This window comes from Diabrotica undecimpunctata, chromosome 9 (assembly GCF_040954645.1).
Source record: "Diabrotica undecimpunctata isolate CICGRU chromosome 9, icDiaUnde3, whole genome shotgun sequence".
NCBI lineage: Eukaryota > Metazoa > Arthropoda > Insecta > Coleoptera > Chrysomelidae > Diabrotica > Diabrotica undecimpunctata.
This window is the reverse complement of record NC_092811.1, coordinates 30308240-30328433: the sequence shown is the minus strand read 5'-3', so window position 1 is coordinate 30328433 and position 20194 is coordinate 30308240. Positions and strand designations below refer to the sequence as shown.

Genomic DNA, 20194 nt, shown 5'->3' with positions numbered 1-20194 from the left:
TTTTACTATTTGTTGTATTTTATTGTAAATGGTTCTACCGTTGAAATAAATAAATAAAATAAAAAAAAATATAGTTCAAAATTTTTAAAATTCAGCAGTTGATTTGTTGTTGTTGCATTACTTTTTGTCGGGTATTTAGGTAATGCAATTATCATTTACTTTCAGCTTTAGAAAAAGTAAATCTTTCATCTAGCATCTGTGGTGATAGTACAATATAGTAAACATTAAAACAGTTAACTGATTATTCGTTTATTTAATTAGGCACTTATTAAGAATTTAGCCATAAGGTAACATTGTTTTTAACAAATTTTTTATAAGATAACATAAGAAGTTTTGTAAATTATAATACTGATACAACTAACTAATTTAAGTATAAAGTATGTTTGGTTATATAAACTCCTGTTAAAAATTTAAAGCAGCAACAAAACTTTTTATTTTCAAATTATTTATTTTTTTATTTGACAAAAAAAATTTTACTTACTCATTTGCAAAAGTAAAAGGGAAGTTTGCGAAAAGCTTTAAGCTATTTTCCTGCTAAGAAATCAGTCTAAATATACCGACAGACGTCAACCAATTTTTTGCAATCGGAAAGAAGTGTTATCTATAACGTCTATCCATTTTTTAGTCAATGAATAATTTAATGAAAAAAACATTTTTTGTTGATCACACAGAATTTAATTTCTAAATAAAGGTCTCCCATGAATGTATATTTCTATATAAAAAAACCCCCAGACCATATTTTGCTATATGCCCCATGTCTAGAACAACAATAATATTCCTATAGACAATACTGGGCTGGTTACATCAAAGCTCACACATGAACGTTGTACAGCATCTGTAATATACAATTAAACATTAGGTTAATCGCCACAAAAATGTTCACATCAATCATAAGAAACCTAACACGTTAGTTAACCCAAAATGGCTGTTGACGTGATCATTTGTTCTTTTGCCAGTCAGGCCATTAAGCTTGTGTTTCAATTTTTTTTTTTCAAAAAAAGAGCTGTAACGTTATAAAATATGGAAGACTCTGTGAGAGGATTTTAATGTGTGGTTCATGATACGAACCTCTGCTATAATCTACACTGGCAGTGAAGATCTTTTCGAAATATAACATCATATTCGGTATACCTTTTTGGAAACGTAGCTAGAGAAGTATAACTACAGAAAAAGCGAACGAACATATGACCATAAGGTCGTACACAGTTCATACCAAAACTTTTTTCCAGTGCGCCATAGTTGATAGTTTCTTTTTTTAAGATATTTAGTTGCAAACGACAACAAGACCATAGGTTCGTGATTCTTTCTAAGAAAAAATGAAAAGAATTCTGCATTTTAAATACTCATGTACATATATTTTACTGAATCATGGGAATTGTGATCGTTTTACACAAAAATATTTTATTTATTGTCTGTTTTTAGTTTCAAGCACTGAAACCGAAGTTTTTTTTGTTATTTATTCTTGGATATTACCAAAAATGCAATTCTAATTTTTCAAATCTTAGTTGAAATTAATTGATATTCTATATTCAGATAAAACTGCAAAGATAGAATTTGATAAAAAGTTTTGTTGACAGTTTGATTTTTTCCAGGGGTATGTATCAAGAAATTAATTTAACTGGGTTGAGCACAACATTTTATGTCAAGAATGTTGCAAACAAACGTTTCTATATTCATATATAAGTCAAAAACTAAAAATTTTCAGAAAATAATCAGAATAAATTTGGCATTTTGCTTTTTTAGATTCGATGATTTCGAAAACTCAAAACCAAAATATATCGTTACATAGTGAATTCATGAAAGTTATATTAAGTGGGTAGTGTGAAGATTTCTCTATTGATTAAAGCTCCGCCCATGATTTTAAATTAAACCTGCTGTTTGTTTGTATCAGATTTGTTGTAATATGTAGTACCATTAGCTGTCATGAATTTTAAATGAAAATCTTTTATAGCAACTGTCTTTTAATACAAGACTTACACAATTAGAATGCACACTAGGATTATTATTATCGACAGCTTAAGCCCACTTTAGTGTAGGTTGGAATAACAAATGTACATGTAGAGGTCCTGGAGAAAGAGAACAGCAAAATAGCTCTAGATGGAGTACAAATGGGAAAATTAGAATTTCCTACCTATGAAGCACAATTGTCATGAACAAACCTGATGGCACCCAAAAAAGAACAAACAAAATATGTAAATACCCCTAAACAATAATTTAATTGTAAAGAAACTATGTAACTATTCATGAATTCACTAACTTTTACTCATTTATGAGCCGAAAGAAACAGTTTCTGTATAAACTCCAAGTTTTATAGACTCTATCCATTCAGTGTGCCAGGAAGACTCCATTTGATCTTGAATTCTTGTTTTGGTAGCCTTATGAATCTGGTCTTCTAATTCGATATGCTTCATATTACTTGCAGCAGTCTCCAGGTAATAAGGTAAATAATTCAACTGTAGTTCATCAGCATAAGAGGAGATTATCTGTGAAGACTTAGCCAACCAGTCCATTACAGGATTGTTCCAGTAGTCCCAAGAAATATTCTCAAAGTTGTTGGTAGTTTCGAATGAGGTGGAGTTGGTTTTTATAGAAGCTAGTAATATGCTAGTTTTCAACATATCTACCACTACTGGGGTTCTTAGTTTATTATCAAGATCAGTCTTTAAGTTAAAGTCGGTCCAGTTTTCAACAATGTCATCTGTGAAAGGTACTACAGTCTCTGTTTTTTCTTCTATCTTTTTCTGGTATAAAACAGTTCCAGGTACTTTGCTTGTCATATGAACAGATCCTAGGATAGTTAGGAATCCAGCTAGATATGTTACAGCCAATATAGCACCCACAGCAATTATACAGTTCACTATCTTTTGTATTTCTACTAATGATGATAAGGTATGGAGTTCTGTATAAGTAAAGTGGCCTCGAGCATTACCCTGTTGTATTGCTAACATATTTTCTATGTCTTTGAGCTTCTCATAAAACTTTGATTCATTTACAAAAATTTCCCAATTCTGAAACAAAATAATCAATGTAATAAGCTAAATCATTATATCCAAACATCTTTCTACTATATAACAGATATATACCCATTGTAATAATACTACACACCCTTGTTTGAATGGAACAATATATTTTGACAAAAGAAACAAGATTTTTCTACAGAAAAGGAGAACTTTGTGCGCAAAAATTGGCAAATATGCAAAATAAATTTTACTTGTTGGTGTTTTGACAATACCAACTTGATTTAAAAGTTGAATTCAGTATGGATAACTGCCAAGAGATTTGAAAACTAATAATTTAGATATTTTAGAATTATTCAGATTATGAGCTATTTCTTGTTAGATATTGTTATCATGGGTTCAAATAATACTAGTATCAGTGTGATAACATATTTCAAAACAACAAGGAAACATAGTGATAAGACTGTTAACAAAAACAATACTAAATCAAATAAAATTGATTAATTTTTCCTTACATATACAGTTTTATTCTAATATGTATTCATACCATAACATACCATAGCATTTAAGAAATCCTTTTCCAGCTGAACCAATTTTTTAATAGAAACATCTCCAGATGCAGCCCATTCATCTACAAAAACATCATCTCCTTCTCCATCATCAAATAAAAATTTACAAGAAACCATCTGAAACAAATATCTGCATGATCAAAATGATCTATTAATTATCTAACATCCTTACCAATGATACAAGAAACAAATCCGAAGGTGCAATTTTTTCCAGGTACTGTGCATTATATGTTTTCAGTCTTTCCAAATAAAGAAGGGCTAACACTAGAGAGCATGGAGCGACACAAGCGTTTCTTGAAATTTGTGCAGCTTTGTAACAGTGTAGTCTCTCCAAAGATTTGCCTCTTTTTGCTTCAGAAAATATTTCGGCAGCCAGTTCTAAAAGAAATTTGATGTCATTTCTACTACCTAACAGTTTAATTCTTTTACAAAATAAACACAAGAACGTTAAATTTAGCAACCTACTTGTTGATTTTTGTTTATATATCAAAATGCTACTATAAAAAATAGCACACTATGTTTACAATCTACCACCTGTTGTGTGAAAATTGTGTTCTAAACTATATGTATCTATAATAATACATGTGTCTGTCATAAATTTAATTAAAGAAAAATCTTACAATTCCTGAAAATCTTCATGTTACTAGAAGGTAACCTATACAAGCTACAAAAACAAAATATATTGAGATACAAATGTTGACCAATTGAGTTTTGGTGGAATGAATCAGTTAATGTAATTATTTCTTTTTATTTTGAATTACCTGTAACGGGTAGACTTAGGCAATCAGTTTTGGGAAGTTTTCCATAATAAAGGGTTTTCGTTATTCTTGACAAATATTTCTTTCGATCTCCAAACTAAAAAATGAGTCATGTATGATTCAAAATATGGTACAATGTAATTCAATTACTTACCATGTAGGGCATATCCCCACAGTCTTTAGATATTTTAGACATGTCAAAATACTATTTTATGCCAAATGTTATCTACCGCATTTAAACTGAGCAATTCTGACTGCTACGTTTGCAAATAAATAATTTGCAAAGTGTAGTCCTTCTATTTAATTAAATCGCAAAATGTTATCAAATGAGACCACTACTTCTTCTGTTTTTGACAAAACAATTGTGCACTAAATACATATAGTATTCAGCCAAGATAATACTTCAATATTCAACAATAATCATTAAATATGAAATGCTTGTATATGAAATAAATGAAACATAAAGATAGCAAATTTTTAATTGATATACATTCAAAACATATTTTATAAAGTGCATTTTATTTTTTCATTGCGACATGGAACATCAATATTATGACGGGAGTACAGAATAACAAATTATAATATTCTTATTCTGTGCTAGGAGATTAGGAGATCCCCATTTTAAATAAATTATAAAAAAGTTGCTTTTGAAATTAAATCGGCTAGAACGCATTTCACTCTTTTGTTGAAATAAATTATAGTTAGACAATAACAAACTGCTACTCTATAGAGTCTAAGCAATTTTACTTCTATAATAAATAGTTCTTCATAAACTCGTTTTCTGTGTTTTAAACTAGAGGATACGTACGTCAAAAAATACGGGTTGCGTACAGAATTTGCAACAATTTCCTTATTGTAGGTATGTTGTAAATATAAATTATAAATTCTTTTCCAGGCATAAAATTTTTATAAAACCTGGTAATCTCTAATAAAAGAAATTAATGTGCTATTGTAGATTAAAAACAATAAAAGCGTGCTCTTTTGATCGTAAACATTTGTGTCATCAATGTAAAAATAAAAATGTCAAAGTAATCAGAACCATTTTGACAAATTTGTATTTTCATTTTTTGTCAACATTCCAAAATTTTTGTGAATTTTTACCATGAGAAAAGCAAACGCAGTTGTTGTTAGCACTACATCAGGTATATTTCAAAGATATGTCGTCCCATGCTGGTCATCTGTACAACTTTCGTTAGTAGCTGCGTTTTGTCTGAAGGTATACTACGAAAATGTAGCTAATAGAGATGTGCGACATTTGGCCCATATTTCATACCTCATTATGATCGCCAACGCTTGTGCCGGCCTTTTGAGATACAGTAAGTATTGATATTTCCCTCCATTGTTTGTTTTACTCCAAATATCTTAATATTTTTCAGCTAACGACGATACCTACTGTGATCTTAGAATTCTACTCGATTACGGACAACTCGTTCTTGCCCTTCCATTAATAGCAACAGAATTTTTGCTAAAAAATGATGTCGTACCAGCAGAAGTGGCGTATATACCAACGGGAATAGCATTTGCGACTTTTCTAATGTTTATTTTTCTAGAATATAAACGACAAGATCTGACTGATTTAAATGTTATCACTAGTATGTTATGTTATATTATCGTTGGTTATGGCTATAGTGTGTATGCATTTGTAGGTGGTATAATTTTTGGTTTAAATTACTTTCTCATTAAGAGACGGGAGGAATGTTTTTTGAAAAAAGCAAATCAGTTTAATTTGTTAATGTCCGCATTTGCCTTAATGTCGTTGTTGTCTCTAGATCCTAATTGTCTTACTATATCAGACGAGTATCAGCCAGAATTTGTGAGTGTTTGATTTGATGAATTGTGTATTTAAAAATAAATGTCATCACCTCTTTATCAAGCTTTTTTTATTTCAAATCTTCCAGAGTTCTAAACTCGTCGGAACATTTGTATCGCGTAAAAACAGGATAATTGAATAAAATAAATACCGAGGTAGAGTAAACATTGACAATGAATTAATACAACAGGTCTAAAAGAATTAAAATAAGAAACAGGTAAATTATAGAGAATGATGCAAATAATATTAAATCACAATTTAATTCTATGCATACGATTAGAGTAACAGATAGTATTTTAACGTTTATTTCAACACTAAAACTACAATTAATTTATAACATTTATTTACTTAACAATACAAATTTATTTTATCGAGTCAGTTTTTCTATTAGTCAATATTGGTGAGCGAAGATGCAGGTGTGTTTGTCCTTACACCTTGTCCTGATGCCTTTATTTCGCGCACCAGTCATAGGTCGCTGGTTTTTTCCCTTGGGGAACAAGTTTTGTCCTTAGGGAAATAATTTCACTTTGTATACTTCTTTGAAGGACCACCCAGAAAACTGGGAGAAATGAAAGTTTCGAAAAGAACGTTTTAACAAGTCTATTAAAACAATTACAACGTATTTTGGATGCCGATAACTTGCCTACGATAACTGATTTATGAAACTAAACTTTATAAAACTATAAAACTAGATACCTTGTCGGTGATACAATATTGATACGAACTGAGTAAAACTTATTAATATACCAACTGTGCTAAACCTTCTGAGGTGCGGCTAGCGCGGATAGGAGCTTAGAGCTCATCCAATGCTGGATTCGAACTAATACAAAACTGATTTCAATCACTCGGCTCGTAATCGTTTCTTAACATTAAGAAATCTCCCCCTGACCCCCTCGACGTATCTAACTGATATGTTTACATTTAAAATACCTTCTACTTCCCTTTCATTGCTGAGAAGGGTATTTTTCAACTTTCGTTAATTTTGGGAATTTCCGAATGATTCAAACCAATAATTTGGAAATCATTAATCCCTTCATTGTTATAATTCTTTGACGATTTTAGAAGCTTATGTCTAGAAAGTTATTTGAATGCAAGCTATTGACGCCGTACAGATTCTTAGATGGTATAAAGGAATTTTATAAATCTAAACTAATATACAGTGTGATATAATGATATGATACAAAAATAAAATAAAAATATTAGATATTGTTGTTACGCAACAATTGGATTGAACTCTTTTTTGATCACTGTATCACTCATAGATTACTCAGAGTTCATGTTCCAGCCGTCATTGATATCCAGATAGTTAGCTGAGATATTTTTGTAAATAAAGAAATCTATCAGGTTGGAGTTTTGTTCCTATCGGTAGGCCAGTATGTTGATCTACCAGTAGATATTACTTCATCCTTTTGTTCTAACAGCCGACAATAGTTATTTTCCTTTAGTTGTAGTTAGCCTAGAGCCACAGTGGGTATTCTTTGCAATAAAGTCGCCACCGAGGATGTATCTTTTTCCTAAAGTGTTCATAAAATCTTTAAATTGTTCTCTTTTAATGGAGTGTCTAGGAGGACAATATATTGAACTTATTATTTACGGTATGTGTTTTCATCTTCACGCATACTGTTGTAGCTTGTATGTGCTCAGTTGCATATTTTAATTCCTCATGATGCAAGATGTTATCTTTAATTATGACCGCGCTTCCTCCTTTAGCTGCATTATCTGGGTGTACAGTAGAATATACTCTACCCTAAATTTTATATATGACTGTTTAGTGAAATGTGTTTCAGAAACGAGATACCTACAGATCAATTTACTCAATGTCTAGTACTGCTTGCCACTCGATCTGATGTTGTAACAGTCCATTTGCGTTCTACGTCATTATTCGGAAGTCCTTAGCCATTTCTGATTTTCGGAATAGCTCCTTTAGCGCTATGCTCTAGTCGGGTACTCTGATATCGATTTGAGTTATTTTGTCATCAATCTTGGTGAGCTTTTCCAATATCATTTTTATTGTAATATCCGTTTCTTTTTCTTGTTGCGATGATGCATGTCTTTTTGCATTCTTTGTTACATCGCTGTAACTTCTATTTTCACTGACCTCTACCGTTTTTAGTTATTTGCTTTCAATAACTCTATGGGGCGCTTTTATCACATTGGTTTGTTCTCTCGTTTCTCATTGTATGTAATTTTTAAGCTACATAACATCCGCGTTAGTTTGCAGGATGGTTGTCTCCACAATGAACACATTTTGGTTTATCTTCCGGTGGTTTTTGGCAATCTTTAGTAAGGTTTTTACCAATACATTTTACACATCTTGGCTCCTTTTTACAGTATTTCCACGTGTGTCCATAAGCCTGATATCTTTTACATTACGAGACTAATCTGGAACTCCTTAAATGGCTCGATTTCAACTCTCGTACTAAGTATGTCTGTTATGCCGTAAATTTTATTTAATCTTCATCCTGTCTAAATGTTAAGATGAACATATCTAGTTGTTTTTTAGTTTTCCATTTGAATTTCTCGTCAGCTGTAATGGCTTTATATTGTCATTTTTGTAGGTCTTTTACTATTTCCTCTGGTGGCCATGTGTGATGTAATTTCCTAACAACTCTAACTGGCCTCCCAAAATAAACCTTGAACACAAAAATATATATGAGAAAATACTCCCACAATAACTTCTAGTACAACAGGAAACCACTATCCAAAAGAAATCAGAGAACTCATAGTAAAAAATGGAAATTAAGAAACTACTTAGTTTAAATAATGCTACACAAAAACTAAAAAGGGAGATACAGAATATAAAAAATTCAACAATTAATTCTTTTTTAAGTCATTTAACAGCTGACCAGAACACAGATTATTCGTTATGGAAGGCAACAAAAAGAATGAAGAGACCAATTATTCATTCTCCTCCTATCAAGTTGGAAAACGGCAACTGGGGTAGAAATAACGAACAGAAAGCAGAACGATTTGCAGCTTATTTAGAAAGCACGTTCAAACCCAACGACAATGATGCTGAAGAACTGAGATGGGAAGAACCATTCCAAACCGAAAAAAGAATAACCTTGACATCATTTATAGAAGTATATAAGAAAGACTCAAAAAACGAAGTTTTTATAAAAATCGTAGGACAAAGAGACATGGCAAAGCTCTGTTTTTAAAGTGCAAAAAATGGCAGCCAGACATAGAACATTACATTTCAAGTTAGAGCGGCGACGAATTTGAAATGTCTGCTTCCAGCACCAGTGAAGAGGAGTTTTCAGACACTGACAATGACTAGCAAGAAAGAGTTGATCCTTCAAAATTTAAGCCCCTTGCTGAAGAGCCAAATTTTGAAGATTTTGTAATTGTTAAGTTTGAGACTAAAGACAGGAGAGATATTTATCACATAGGCAAAGTAATCTCAACAAAGTACACAAATGGCGATGTACAAGTAAGTTTTTTAAGGAAAAGTTTAAAAAATTCAGGCTGTTTTTGTTTTCCTCTCATCTCAGATATCGCAATGGTGAGATTTTTTGATATTAAAATGATTTTACCAAAGCCTTCGCCTTTGGGTAACGCAGTCAGGCTTCTTTTTCCATAAATTATCTGTCAACATAGATTTAATCACAGTAATAAAGTAGAATATTTTTAGAATATTTGTCATAACATAACAAAATTTTGATCTATCCTTCGAAATCAGATGTCGAATTGAACAGGTAAGAAACATATGTTCAAAAATCCAGGCCCTTATTATGCAATATAACTCCTGGAATTAATCCAGGAGTTATATTTCACTATATTTCAACTCCTTTAATCTATTTTCCCGCTTTTGTAGACATTAAATTGTTTATAACTCAAAAACGATACATTTTGCAGAAAAGTTACCAAGTTACCAAAGAATGCTAATTAAACTAAAACAACTTGTTTCTTACAAAAAAATTTAAATTGTAATTTGTTAAAAAAAATGTTAAACAATTTTTTCTCACGTTATATCACGTTTTCCTCAATGTTATATTATACGTCATTGAGTGTGCCCATACTATCCGGATTATTACTGTAATAAACAAATTGAATTTTCTTTTACAGTATGTAGTTCTTTTTTATTTGTTTTCTGAATTTGTGCAGAATTTGTATGAAATGTTGTATAAGCTTTAATGTAGTTAGTTACTGTAGACTGAAAAGAATATTTGTTTTTTGTTAATTTAGCTTCTCTTTTTGTATAATATTCACGAGAAAAGCATAATTTTTATTTGTCTACAAATAGTATCTACTTTGAGTTGTTTTTATTAGTTATTAATGGTATTGTTTAGTGCAAAAAAAAACAGTGAAATTGCGGACTTGATTAAAGCATTCATCTTTCATTTTTATAATAATTGGATGTCCCGAAAATGGCATTTAAATACAATTGAAGTATATTCACTTTGTACTTCTATGGTTTAATACACTTCTGTCTGATTCAATTAAGTGCCATTCATTTCAATGAAATTAAGTTTTTTTATCTGTGAAATTTTCCAATGATTACTGGATTACCGTCGAAGGGAGAGTTGGTAAATCAAAAAAGAAGATGACTCTGGTGATTTTTGCTTAGAGTAGGGAATTCTACTCGTCACTCGTGTGATCTACTCTACTCTACTCTACTCTAAGGATTTTTGTAATTGTTCTAGTGACGTTACTGGCTATAAATCTGCCTTTTGAGTTTACTCCTCCTAGTTTAAAAACAGATGAAATAAAAAACAGAAAAAAAAAAACAAAAAACACTTGCCAAAAAAAATTCCCAAATCCTCTGGATAAAAATATTTTGAAATTACTCAAAATGTGTATACAAATTGCCTACATTTCACACTAGAGCATTTTATTTTGGTGTACTGTGATACAGGATGTGGTATGTCAAGAACGTCACGCCAGTCGTTTTATAGAATTTTTTGAGAACAAGGAAATGTCATTTCAGTCAGTCAATTTGTCATAACTGTGGTTTTGTTGGATTTTATTAATCTACTTTAAAAAAATGTTCTATAAAAAATACAACTTCTAGTAGCATACCTTTTAAAAGAACTTAGTGTATTCGGGATGTATATAATCGTATTTTAAACAAACCTACCGTGTAGGTTCCTTTGTTTTAGTTAATGAGAACAAGTGTTGTTGTATTGAGTGAACAAGTGAAAATATTGAGTATAATTAAATATTCACATACATCTGGTTTTTGTTTTTACAACTAGAATACATATCTTATTCTTTAAGTTAATAATCAAGTTTAACAATGTGGCAAACACAGGCAGTCCATATTACTACAAACAATAAAGAAAATCACTTTCAAAAGACTGAAGACAAGTTAACTCTTGGAATGACTTCTGCTATATCTACAGCAGAGCCAAAACCAGTCGATTTAGTGAAAACAAGGGAGTTAATAGAGGCTCTGAAACCTTTTGATGTATTTGAAAGTGAACAAGAATTAAACAAAAGGATGCACATTTTAGGAAAACTATTTAGTTTAGTGAAACAATGGATAAAGGAGGTTTCTCTTTCGAAAAACATGCCAGAAAGTGTTGCTGAGCAAGTTGGAGGTAAAGTTTATACATTCGGAAGTTACAGATTAGGGGTAAGTTTTTTTTTAATTAAGTATATAATTTAACGAACATTGTGTTTGACTCAATGTCTGAATGCATGTTTTACATGCAATTATTTAATGTACCCAAATCCCTGATATAGATGAATACATATCAGAACATCAGTTTGAGTGTACAAATGTTTAACAATGGTATCATTACTGACATTTAGCATTCATTATATTATATATTTTTACTTTTATAGAATTATTAAATTGTTTTTAATTTGTTTTGTAACCAATTTTAGGTTCATAATAAGGGGGCTGATATTGATGCACTTTGTGTAGCTCCCAGGCATATTTTTAGGTCTGATTTCTTTTCATCCTTTTATGAACTTCTTAAGCAACAGCCAGAAGTTTCTGATCTCAGGGTAAGTGTTTGTGTACATCATTTCAGCTTGAAAGTTTAGGTTTCATAAGATGATAGATATAATTTTAATACCTTTAGTGTTGTCAGCAGCTGCAATAGGTAACACTGTAAACTTTTGTATGTTTTATAAATTTGACATGAAACATTTATTTTGTTTTTTTTTTCTCCAAAAATTAAAATTTTAGTTAAATTTTAGATATAAAAAATAAGTTAGAGAAGTGTTCTATACAAGAACTCTTGTAAAGAAGCTCTTGGATCATATATGATTTTAGATTTGATGTAAATATAAAAATACTTTTTGTAGAATTGAATGAAAATAAGAATTGAATAGTGTTTGATGTCATTTCTCTTGGCTATAATGAAGCTTTACATATTCATCTTTAAAATGAGACTAATTATGTTTCTTAATTATTATAAAAAAATTAGCTGCTAATTAATAAAAAATCTCTACTTTTTATCAAGTGATCCCAGAATATTTTTTTTTGTTTGAAATTGTGTAAAAATTGTCAGTTTTTCAAATTTGAAATATTTTATCTATGAGTAATACTTTTAAAGTTATTCTAAATGTTTATAACTTAAAAATAACTTATTTTATGTCGTATGTTATTACAAAAAGTGACCTCGAGGATAAACAGTTTGAATAACTTAAACTAATTGATGGACCGAGCTGAAATTTTGAAGGTTGTTCAGCATTATAGACCCCCATTTGAGAGCAATCACAAAAGTTAAGTTATTTTCACAAAAGATAAATAATTAAAGATTTTACCTTATTTTGGTGTTTATGAGCAACAAGTTAATTTAAAAATTTTAGAATAAGCCATTTTGAAATTTTTTTATCGTTTAAAAGATAAAATGTTTATATTTAATTACATATGGGAGGTTTAGTTAAGGTGTGATCTTGAATAGTTACAGACATACACACGCAATTGTACATTATTCTTAAGTGACTTCAAGATTATGTTGTCCAATATGATCTGTTTATATAGACTGATTCATGACAGTGAGTATTTGTGATTCCTTTTATTCCCATCCATCAACAAGAAATTGCAGAATGAGTGATTCTCTACACGTGAAAAAGTGTTGATAAAATAATGTTTTATTCAAAAATATATTTTTGAAACAATGAATTTATTTTTATATAAAAGAATGTTTCCTTTTTGACAGATTTTGTATACTAGCACCAAAATAGCTTAAGACCATTGCATTATTCATATTGTTTTTTTTGTCTCATTGTATATCTAGGCAGTAGAAGAAGCATATGTGCCTGTTATAAAAATGGACTTTGATGGTATAGAAATTGATATGCTCTTTGCACAGTTATTACTTAAGGAAATTCCAGAATCGATGGATTTAAGAGATGATATGCTTCTTAAACATTTGGAACCTAAATGTGTACGAAGTCTGAATGGTTGTCGAGTGACAGACGAGATTTTAAGACTGGTACCAAATATCGAAAACTTCAGAATGGCTCTGCGGGCTATTAAGCTTTGGGCAAAACGTAAGTCATATGTTGATAGTTTTATACAATGATTACATAGGTCTGCAACTAAAAAGCTGTTTGATTAATTTCAACTAATTTTTGTGTAATTTGATGTGTTTGAAATGAAAATGAAATCAGGAAATGTTTATAATGTCAGGATTTTTTAAAAAATACTACTGCAGATTTAACCTATTTTCACTCGTCTAAGCTATGAAATCTCACACTTGGTGTCCAGAAACATACAGAATGTTGTATTCTGTGGCTGTACATACTGCAGATTGCATCACAGTTGTGGATGTACTATCAGTGTGCCTCAACAGCTAACACAAGGTATACTATATGTATGCTGTCTACTCTATTTTATTCCTAACCTTGATGAGATAATAGCAACTCAGTTTAAATTGAAGTAAACCTACTACAATGACATTCTCTGATCCTCTTATCTAAAGGGCCACTAGATGGCACCTGATATTTTTCATAAAATATCTAAGAACGCACCATCCTGTAGAAATAATTCATATATTATTATTTACAAAATAGCAACTCTTTTCGAAAATTTATTCTGGTTTGAGTTATGTGACTTATGTTGGTATTATTATAATTTTGTTTATATAATAATTTCTAACTCATGAATTGCATAAATTAACCCTGTAGCGAATATACAGTATTAAAGCAACAACTTAATATATCAGACTTTTTGAAGAAAGTATTTTGCATGCTTTGGACTAAAACTTTGTGATCAAGATGGTTTGGATCCTCATAAAAGTTTGTAAAATATATGTGGAGGACCTACGAAACTTGTTTATGAATAAAAAGAAAGATTTTGGGGTTATTGTGTAATAGCGATGGTAATGGAACCATAGTGGAACCGAGTAATAGCATTGGGAAAAAGATAATCAATTAAAAAACAATGAAACATGCTACAGCAAAGCAGAGTTAATTTTTAGATTCTGCACATCACAAACTATACAGATCAGTTAAAACCATCAGCTTTTCAAATTTTGTTTTGCAGATCTATGTTATTTATGCATTTATGCGATATATTTGTATATAAATATAAACTCAAAATATTTTTTAGGACATGGGATATACAGTAACGTATTGGGTTACTTGGGTGGTGTATCCTGGGCTATGCTAGTAGCAAGAACATGCCAGTTGTATCCAAACGCAACATCTTCTACACTTGTTAATAAATTCTTCCTTATATTTTCGAAATGGCAATGGCCTCAACCAGTTCTACTAAAACAACCTTCTAACGTCAACTTAGGATTTCTGGTGTGGGACCCCAGGGTATGTATTACTATTTTATTTATTTATATATGGCATCCATTTACTTACAATTTTTACAAAGTTACATCTTAAAAACAATAAATTATTAAAATAACAATCACAAGTTTTACAAAGTTACACCTTAACAACAATAAATTATTAAAATAACAAACACCTCAGAATAATACAAACATATAAGAATAATGCAGATGTACAACAAACTTATTGTAAGATACTTTTTAGTTGTTTTTTTTAAACAAACTAATTTTGGAGTCAAAACTATCCATTTGTCTTGGTAGGCTATTAGCACTCCGGACCAATCGTGTAGTTGGTTCATTGATACCATAATTAGTGTGGTGAAATGGCACCGAAAAGATTTATGATTGTCTGTTGCTTCTACTAGGAACTTTAAGACTAACAAGCGATAAGAGTTGAGGACAATCTATAAAAGCATTGATAACTTTGTGTAAGAAACATAAATCTAACAATGTCCTCCTTGACTCAAGTGTTGGTTAAGTTAAGACTATCTCTTACCCACTGATAGTTGTATTCCTCTCTACTGCATCCACTCTTATAGGCTGCTACCCTCAAAAATTTATTCTGGACTCTTTCAATCTGTTGAATGTAACAGTGGTATGATGGGGACCATACAACTGATCCAAACTCCAGAATGGGCCTAACGAGACCACAATAAAGCTTTCTAAATGTAAACAAAGACAGGTCCATAGATGTGCGTTGGATAAATCCCAGCACTTTCATCGCTATTTGTTACTTGGTTGATGTGGCTTGAGAATGACAGTTTGGTGTCTAACCAGATTCCCAAATCTAATACTTCATTTTTCGAGGCTAATGGCAAGTTACTCTTACAACATTTTTAGAGCTTCCCAGATGATGCTGATAGTACATTTTTTTAGCTGTTTTGTTAAGTTTTAAATAGGTTTCTCTGTACTTGGAGATATATTCAGTGACAAAGACTTTGGTAGTAAATTTCTTGATGTACAGTAGTGAACGCATATTCTTGGCTGATATGCGGATACCTTTGGTAGTCCAGGGTTTGTGATGTTTTGACTTAATTGTAATTAAAGTAAATGCCTTATTGAAAATACAGACAAGCCTGTCTAAGAAATCACTGAAATTATAGTCCACGTCCACAGAGGGAAAGTGCCACCCAGAAGTTAAGCACAAATTTTGAAATTTACGAAAGTTCTGAGCGGAAAATATCCTACCTAAATGTTGGGTTTTCGAGGATTGTTTGTTAAGAGTGTTAAACTTGGTATATACTGCTTCATGATCAGATAGTCCTGCATAAATAATTGTAGAGCGTATATCAAGGGATGAGAAATCTGAGACACTACAATACAAAACATATTTCCAATTATGTAATTCTTTTTTAAGTGATTTAAATTTTATTTATTTAATAACTTGGTGATAAATAATTTCCTAATAGTTATTAAGTTTATAGTACAACTTTGTAAACATTAGTAATAAGTTGTAAACTGTTATTTGATTTCCATAAATTAGAAGTTTATTGGCATACTGCTCGTTCAGTATTTGTTGTTTTTTTTTTTTATTTTCTTCTTAAAATCCCATCTTCTATTGAAGGTTGGATATCAACATGGCAATTTTTACTTTATTTATGGCTGCTCTATAGCGTTGGATAGATTTCAAGTTAAACCATTCTCTTAGAAGAGATGCGCATTTTTCGTCTATCTCTTTTACCTTCCATAATCAACTGTAGCTGTAGCAGTCTATATTTTGATTCTCTCGTGACATGACCAAAATATTCAATTTTTGCCTTTTAATGGTTTGAACAGCTTCCTCATTTTTATTAACTCTGCACAGGACTTTCATATTGGCAATTTTATTTACCATATCTGCAACCTTCTATGATAGCAGAAGCATTTAAATGCCTCTAAATTTTTGATCTCTGATTGTTTCATTGTCCAGGCCCAAATATTGTTGATACATACTGTTTCGTTGTCTCGTGGATTTTTTGTGATAACCATGAATTTTGTCTTCCAAGTTCATTTTGATGCCATACCTATTTGTGACATTTTTTGTGATGCCATCTTTACAATCTTCTAAGAGTCTCTTTGAAGGTGGTGTCACTGTGTATGTTAAATAGCAGCGGTGCCAATGTACATCCCTGTCTTACCTCTCTAAGAATATCTATCTCTTCTCACAGTTGTTCTCACATAAATCCCATATAAACATACTGTTTAACTTAGACACGTTACAAGAAATCAGTTTCAGAACCTTAATGAGTCTTTATATTGTAGATTTTTTTGCAGTTTTAATATTCTATCATATGAAATCATTTTTTGACAAGTTTTCAAATCTGTGATGTAACTTGTAGTGAAAGTGCAGTGTTTTGTGTTTTTTCCTATATACTATAACAGAGAATTGCTTATAACAAAAAATCTGCAATGCCATAGTTTGGATACAAAGAATATTGCATTTTCAAAGCCGAAAATAAATATTTAATCTTCAATTTTTTATTCAGGTAAATGTTCAAGACAGATACCATCTAATGCCGATCATTACACCTGCCTATCCCCAACAGAATTCCACATTCAACGTTTCACAATCGACCAGAACGATTATGGTTGAAGAATTCAAACAAGGTTTGCTTATTACTGATGACATAATAGTTGGCAAATACGGATGGGATAAGCTGTTCGAACAACCTCCATTTTTCACTAAATACAAACATTTTATTTTACTGCTGGTTATGGCAGACAATTCCGATGATCATTTGGAATGGTGTGGACTTGTTGAGAGTAAGGCAAGATTATTAGTAGGTAAGTTCAGCTAATTGTTAATCAGTTTTAATCTATTCATAATTTTATTTGTGGAAGAATAAAGTAAGTTTTGAGATATGACGATATCTCAAAATCAATTTCTCATATCTCATATTATAGTGTCAAATCTGACATCAACATTAGAAAGTTTGACATGTTACATATAACAATGTTGCTTGAATTAAAATCGTCGATTGAAACAGTTCTAATAATTTTTTGTTTTCTGGCCAAGGTTTGAACTATCGATCTACATCATTCACAGTAAAGTGAATGTGATTCGTCCACCTGGCCAGCTTGGCTATCTGACTGACAAGAGTTTTGATGATAGAATAATAAACAGGACAATTCCATCTCCAACTAGATGTTTAAAATTAAAACATATGTTCAAATCATGAATGTGTTGCCTGTGTGAGTCCATTTCAAATAGGTAAAAAGAAATAAAATAAGACTTACTTTTAATTTAATTTTACCATCAAAATTACCGGTTTCGCTTACTACACTATGCTAAGCATCTTCAGGTCTAAAGGTACCAGGTAAATTAAATGATGCTGGTACAAGAATTATTAATTAATGATTCGTGAAACAAAGTTCAAACTATCCTGGATTGCTGGTGATCGGTGATCATCTGTTTTATTGTAACTTTTTGATAATTAGCGGGGAAGTTCTTGAGGTGAGAGATATTAACAAATGAAATGTTAAATGAAAGTGTTGTTTTATATTATTAAATTATTAAGTTATTTACATTTATTCCATAGATATATTTAAGAAATATGTGTTAATTTATTGGATTTTTTAATTAAAAGGATAGTTTTATGACAATGAATGAAGTTAGATGTACAATTTTGTGGGTGTGCAACTGCTTTAACTTGTAATTATCAAATTTTGATAAATTGAATTTGGTTTCTGTTTTGGCAGAAAATTGTGATGTCAGATATATTAAAATTACTAAAATTAAAACACTTAGCCTTCATTTATCACGTCAACTGCTGGACATACTCTTCCATTATTCACGATTTTGTGTTCATTGTTGCCAATTTTTGGTGATACGCCTGATGTCGTCAGCCCAATGTGTAGGTGGTCTTCCTCTACTACGTTTCTCGGCTCTTGACCTCCAATTTGTAATTTTGCTGGTCCATCGAGAGTCGTGCATTCTCGCTACATGGCCTGCTCAGTTACATTTCAGTTCCACTATCCGTTCCACAACATCAGCAATACTTGTCCTTCTTCGCAGATCTTCGTTTCTTATTCGGTCTCACAACGTCACTCCCAGCATAGACCGTTCTGTTCGTTTCAGTGCCACTCTCAATTTCGAAGCCGTAGTCTTGGTTAGAGTCATAGTTTCCGCCCCATAGGTCATGATCGATAATATGCATTGGTCAAATACTTTACTTTTGAGGCTAATTGGTATGTGGCTCTAAGTGTGCCTCGCAGTTTTCCAAAGGCTGCCCACGTTAAAGTAATTCGTCTTTGGATTTCTCATGTTTGGTTATCCCTGCTGTTTCTTATTTCATGACCCAAATACGTATATTTATCCACCAGTTCTACCACTTTTGTCTTGAATAGTTAAATGGTTATGGGGGACCATATTTGCCATAAACTTAGTTTTGGTCAATGTCATCTGCGAAACTGAGATGGTTCCCAATTGACCATGTTAAAGGTATACTCTAGTGCCGTTATGAATAATTTTGGTGACAATGTATCTCCTTGCCTTATCCCACATTTTATTTTTATTGGTCGGGTTTTATTATCGTGTATCTTAACAGTCATAGTGACATTTTTGTAAATATTGTAAATAAGTTCACTATACCTATGGTCAATTCTGCTCTAATTCATTGCTTCTATAAGGCTGTCTATTTCGATCGTGTCGAGCGCTTTATGAAAATCTATGAAAGTGAGGACAAGAGGTTTGTTGTATTCTATAGATTTTTCAATGAGTGTCTTTACTGTATGGAGGTGATCATTGGTACCATAATTTGAATGGAATACTGCCTGCTCTCTCGGTTGGTAGAAATTTAATTTTTTCTCCAATCTTGATGTCACTAATCTAGTGAAGAGCTTGCATATATGGTTCAACAGGCTAATAGGTCTATAATTTTCTAGGTCCGTTCTATCTCCTTTTTTATGCAAAAGGATGTTTATAGAATTGTTCCATTCTTTGGGCACCTCTCTTTGCCGCAAACATAAATTAAACAGTTTCTTTAATTTATTTAATAGCATATCTCCCCCATTTACGATAGCTTCTATTACAATTCCCCCTCTCCTGAGGCTTTATTATTATTAATTTTTCTTAATGCTTGTCGAATCACCTCTACCTTTATCTCTGGCATTAGTTCTTAACCTTGACTCATGATCTTCTTTGAAATGGCTGTTTGTTTTCCTGTTTAATCGTCTCGTCTGCTTATTTATAATTCCTCGTAAAACTCTTCGACGACCTGTATTAACTGTATAGTACGTTTAATATTATCGGTTTTAAAATTTCTTAAATCTCTCCTGATTGCCTTCGAAACAGTTTTATTCATTTCTCTTAGATAATGATCATCATCATCATCATTGGTGCTACATCCCTATAAAAGAGCCTCGACCTTCCCAAGTCTAT

The 20194-nt window shown here is 31.3% G+C and overlaps 2 protein-coding genes and 1 long non-coding RNA gene across 5 annotated transcripts in view; 2 read left to right on the top strand and 1 right to left on the bottom strand.

The window, feature by feature from the left end:
- Positions 1-238: 238 nt before the first annotated feature.
- LOC140449752 (protein CNPPD1) lies at positions 239-4623 on the bottom strand. The gene is made up of 5 exons (XM_072543075.1): positions 4439-4623; positions 4288-4381; positions 3699-3904; positions 3515-3643; positions 239-3008 (listed from the first exon to the last, which is right to left on the bottom strand). Exons 1-5 carry the CDS (start codon positions 4478-4480, stop codon positions 2268-2270), a joined length of 1212 nt encoding a protein of 403 aa, XP_072399176.1. The 5' UTR covers positions 4481-4623; the 3' UTR covers positions 239-2267.
- A 464-nt stretch (positions 4624-5087) lies between these two features.
- LOC140449337 (uncharacterized) lies at positions 5088-6153 on the top strand. Its single transcript, XR_011951781.1, has 2 exons — positions 5088-5600; positions 5661-6153. It is a non-coding gene; the product is annotated as an uncharacterized lncRNA (long non-coding RNA).
- A 4855-nt stretch (positions 6154-11008) lies between these two features.
- Positions 11009-20194, top strand: part of hrg (poly(A) polymerase hiiragi) — a 33810-nt gene continuing 24624 nt past the window's right edge. For all 3 annotated transcript variants that reach the window (XM_072543074.1, XM_072543073.1, XM_072543072.1), the window contains exons 1-5: positions 11009-11672; positions 11927-12049; positions 13291-13546; positions 14607-14818; positions 17301-17598. In XM_072543074.1, the coding sequence (XP_072399175.1) occupies positions 11334-11672; positions 11927-12049; positions 13291-13546; positions 14607-14818; positions 17301-17598 (1228 nt within the window). In that variant the 5' untranslated portion in view covers positions 11009-11333. The remainder of the gene's footprint in view (positions 11673-11926; positions 12050-13290; positions 13547-14606; positions 14819-17300; positions 17599-20194) is intronic.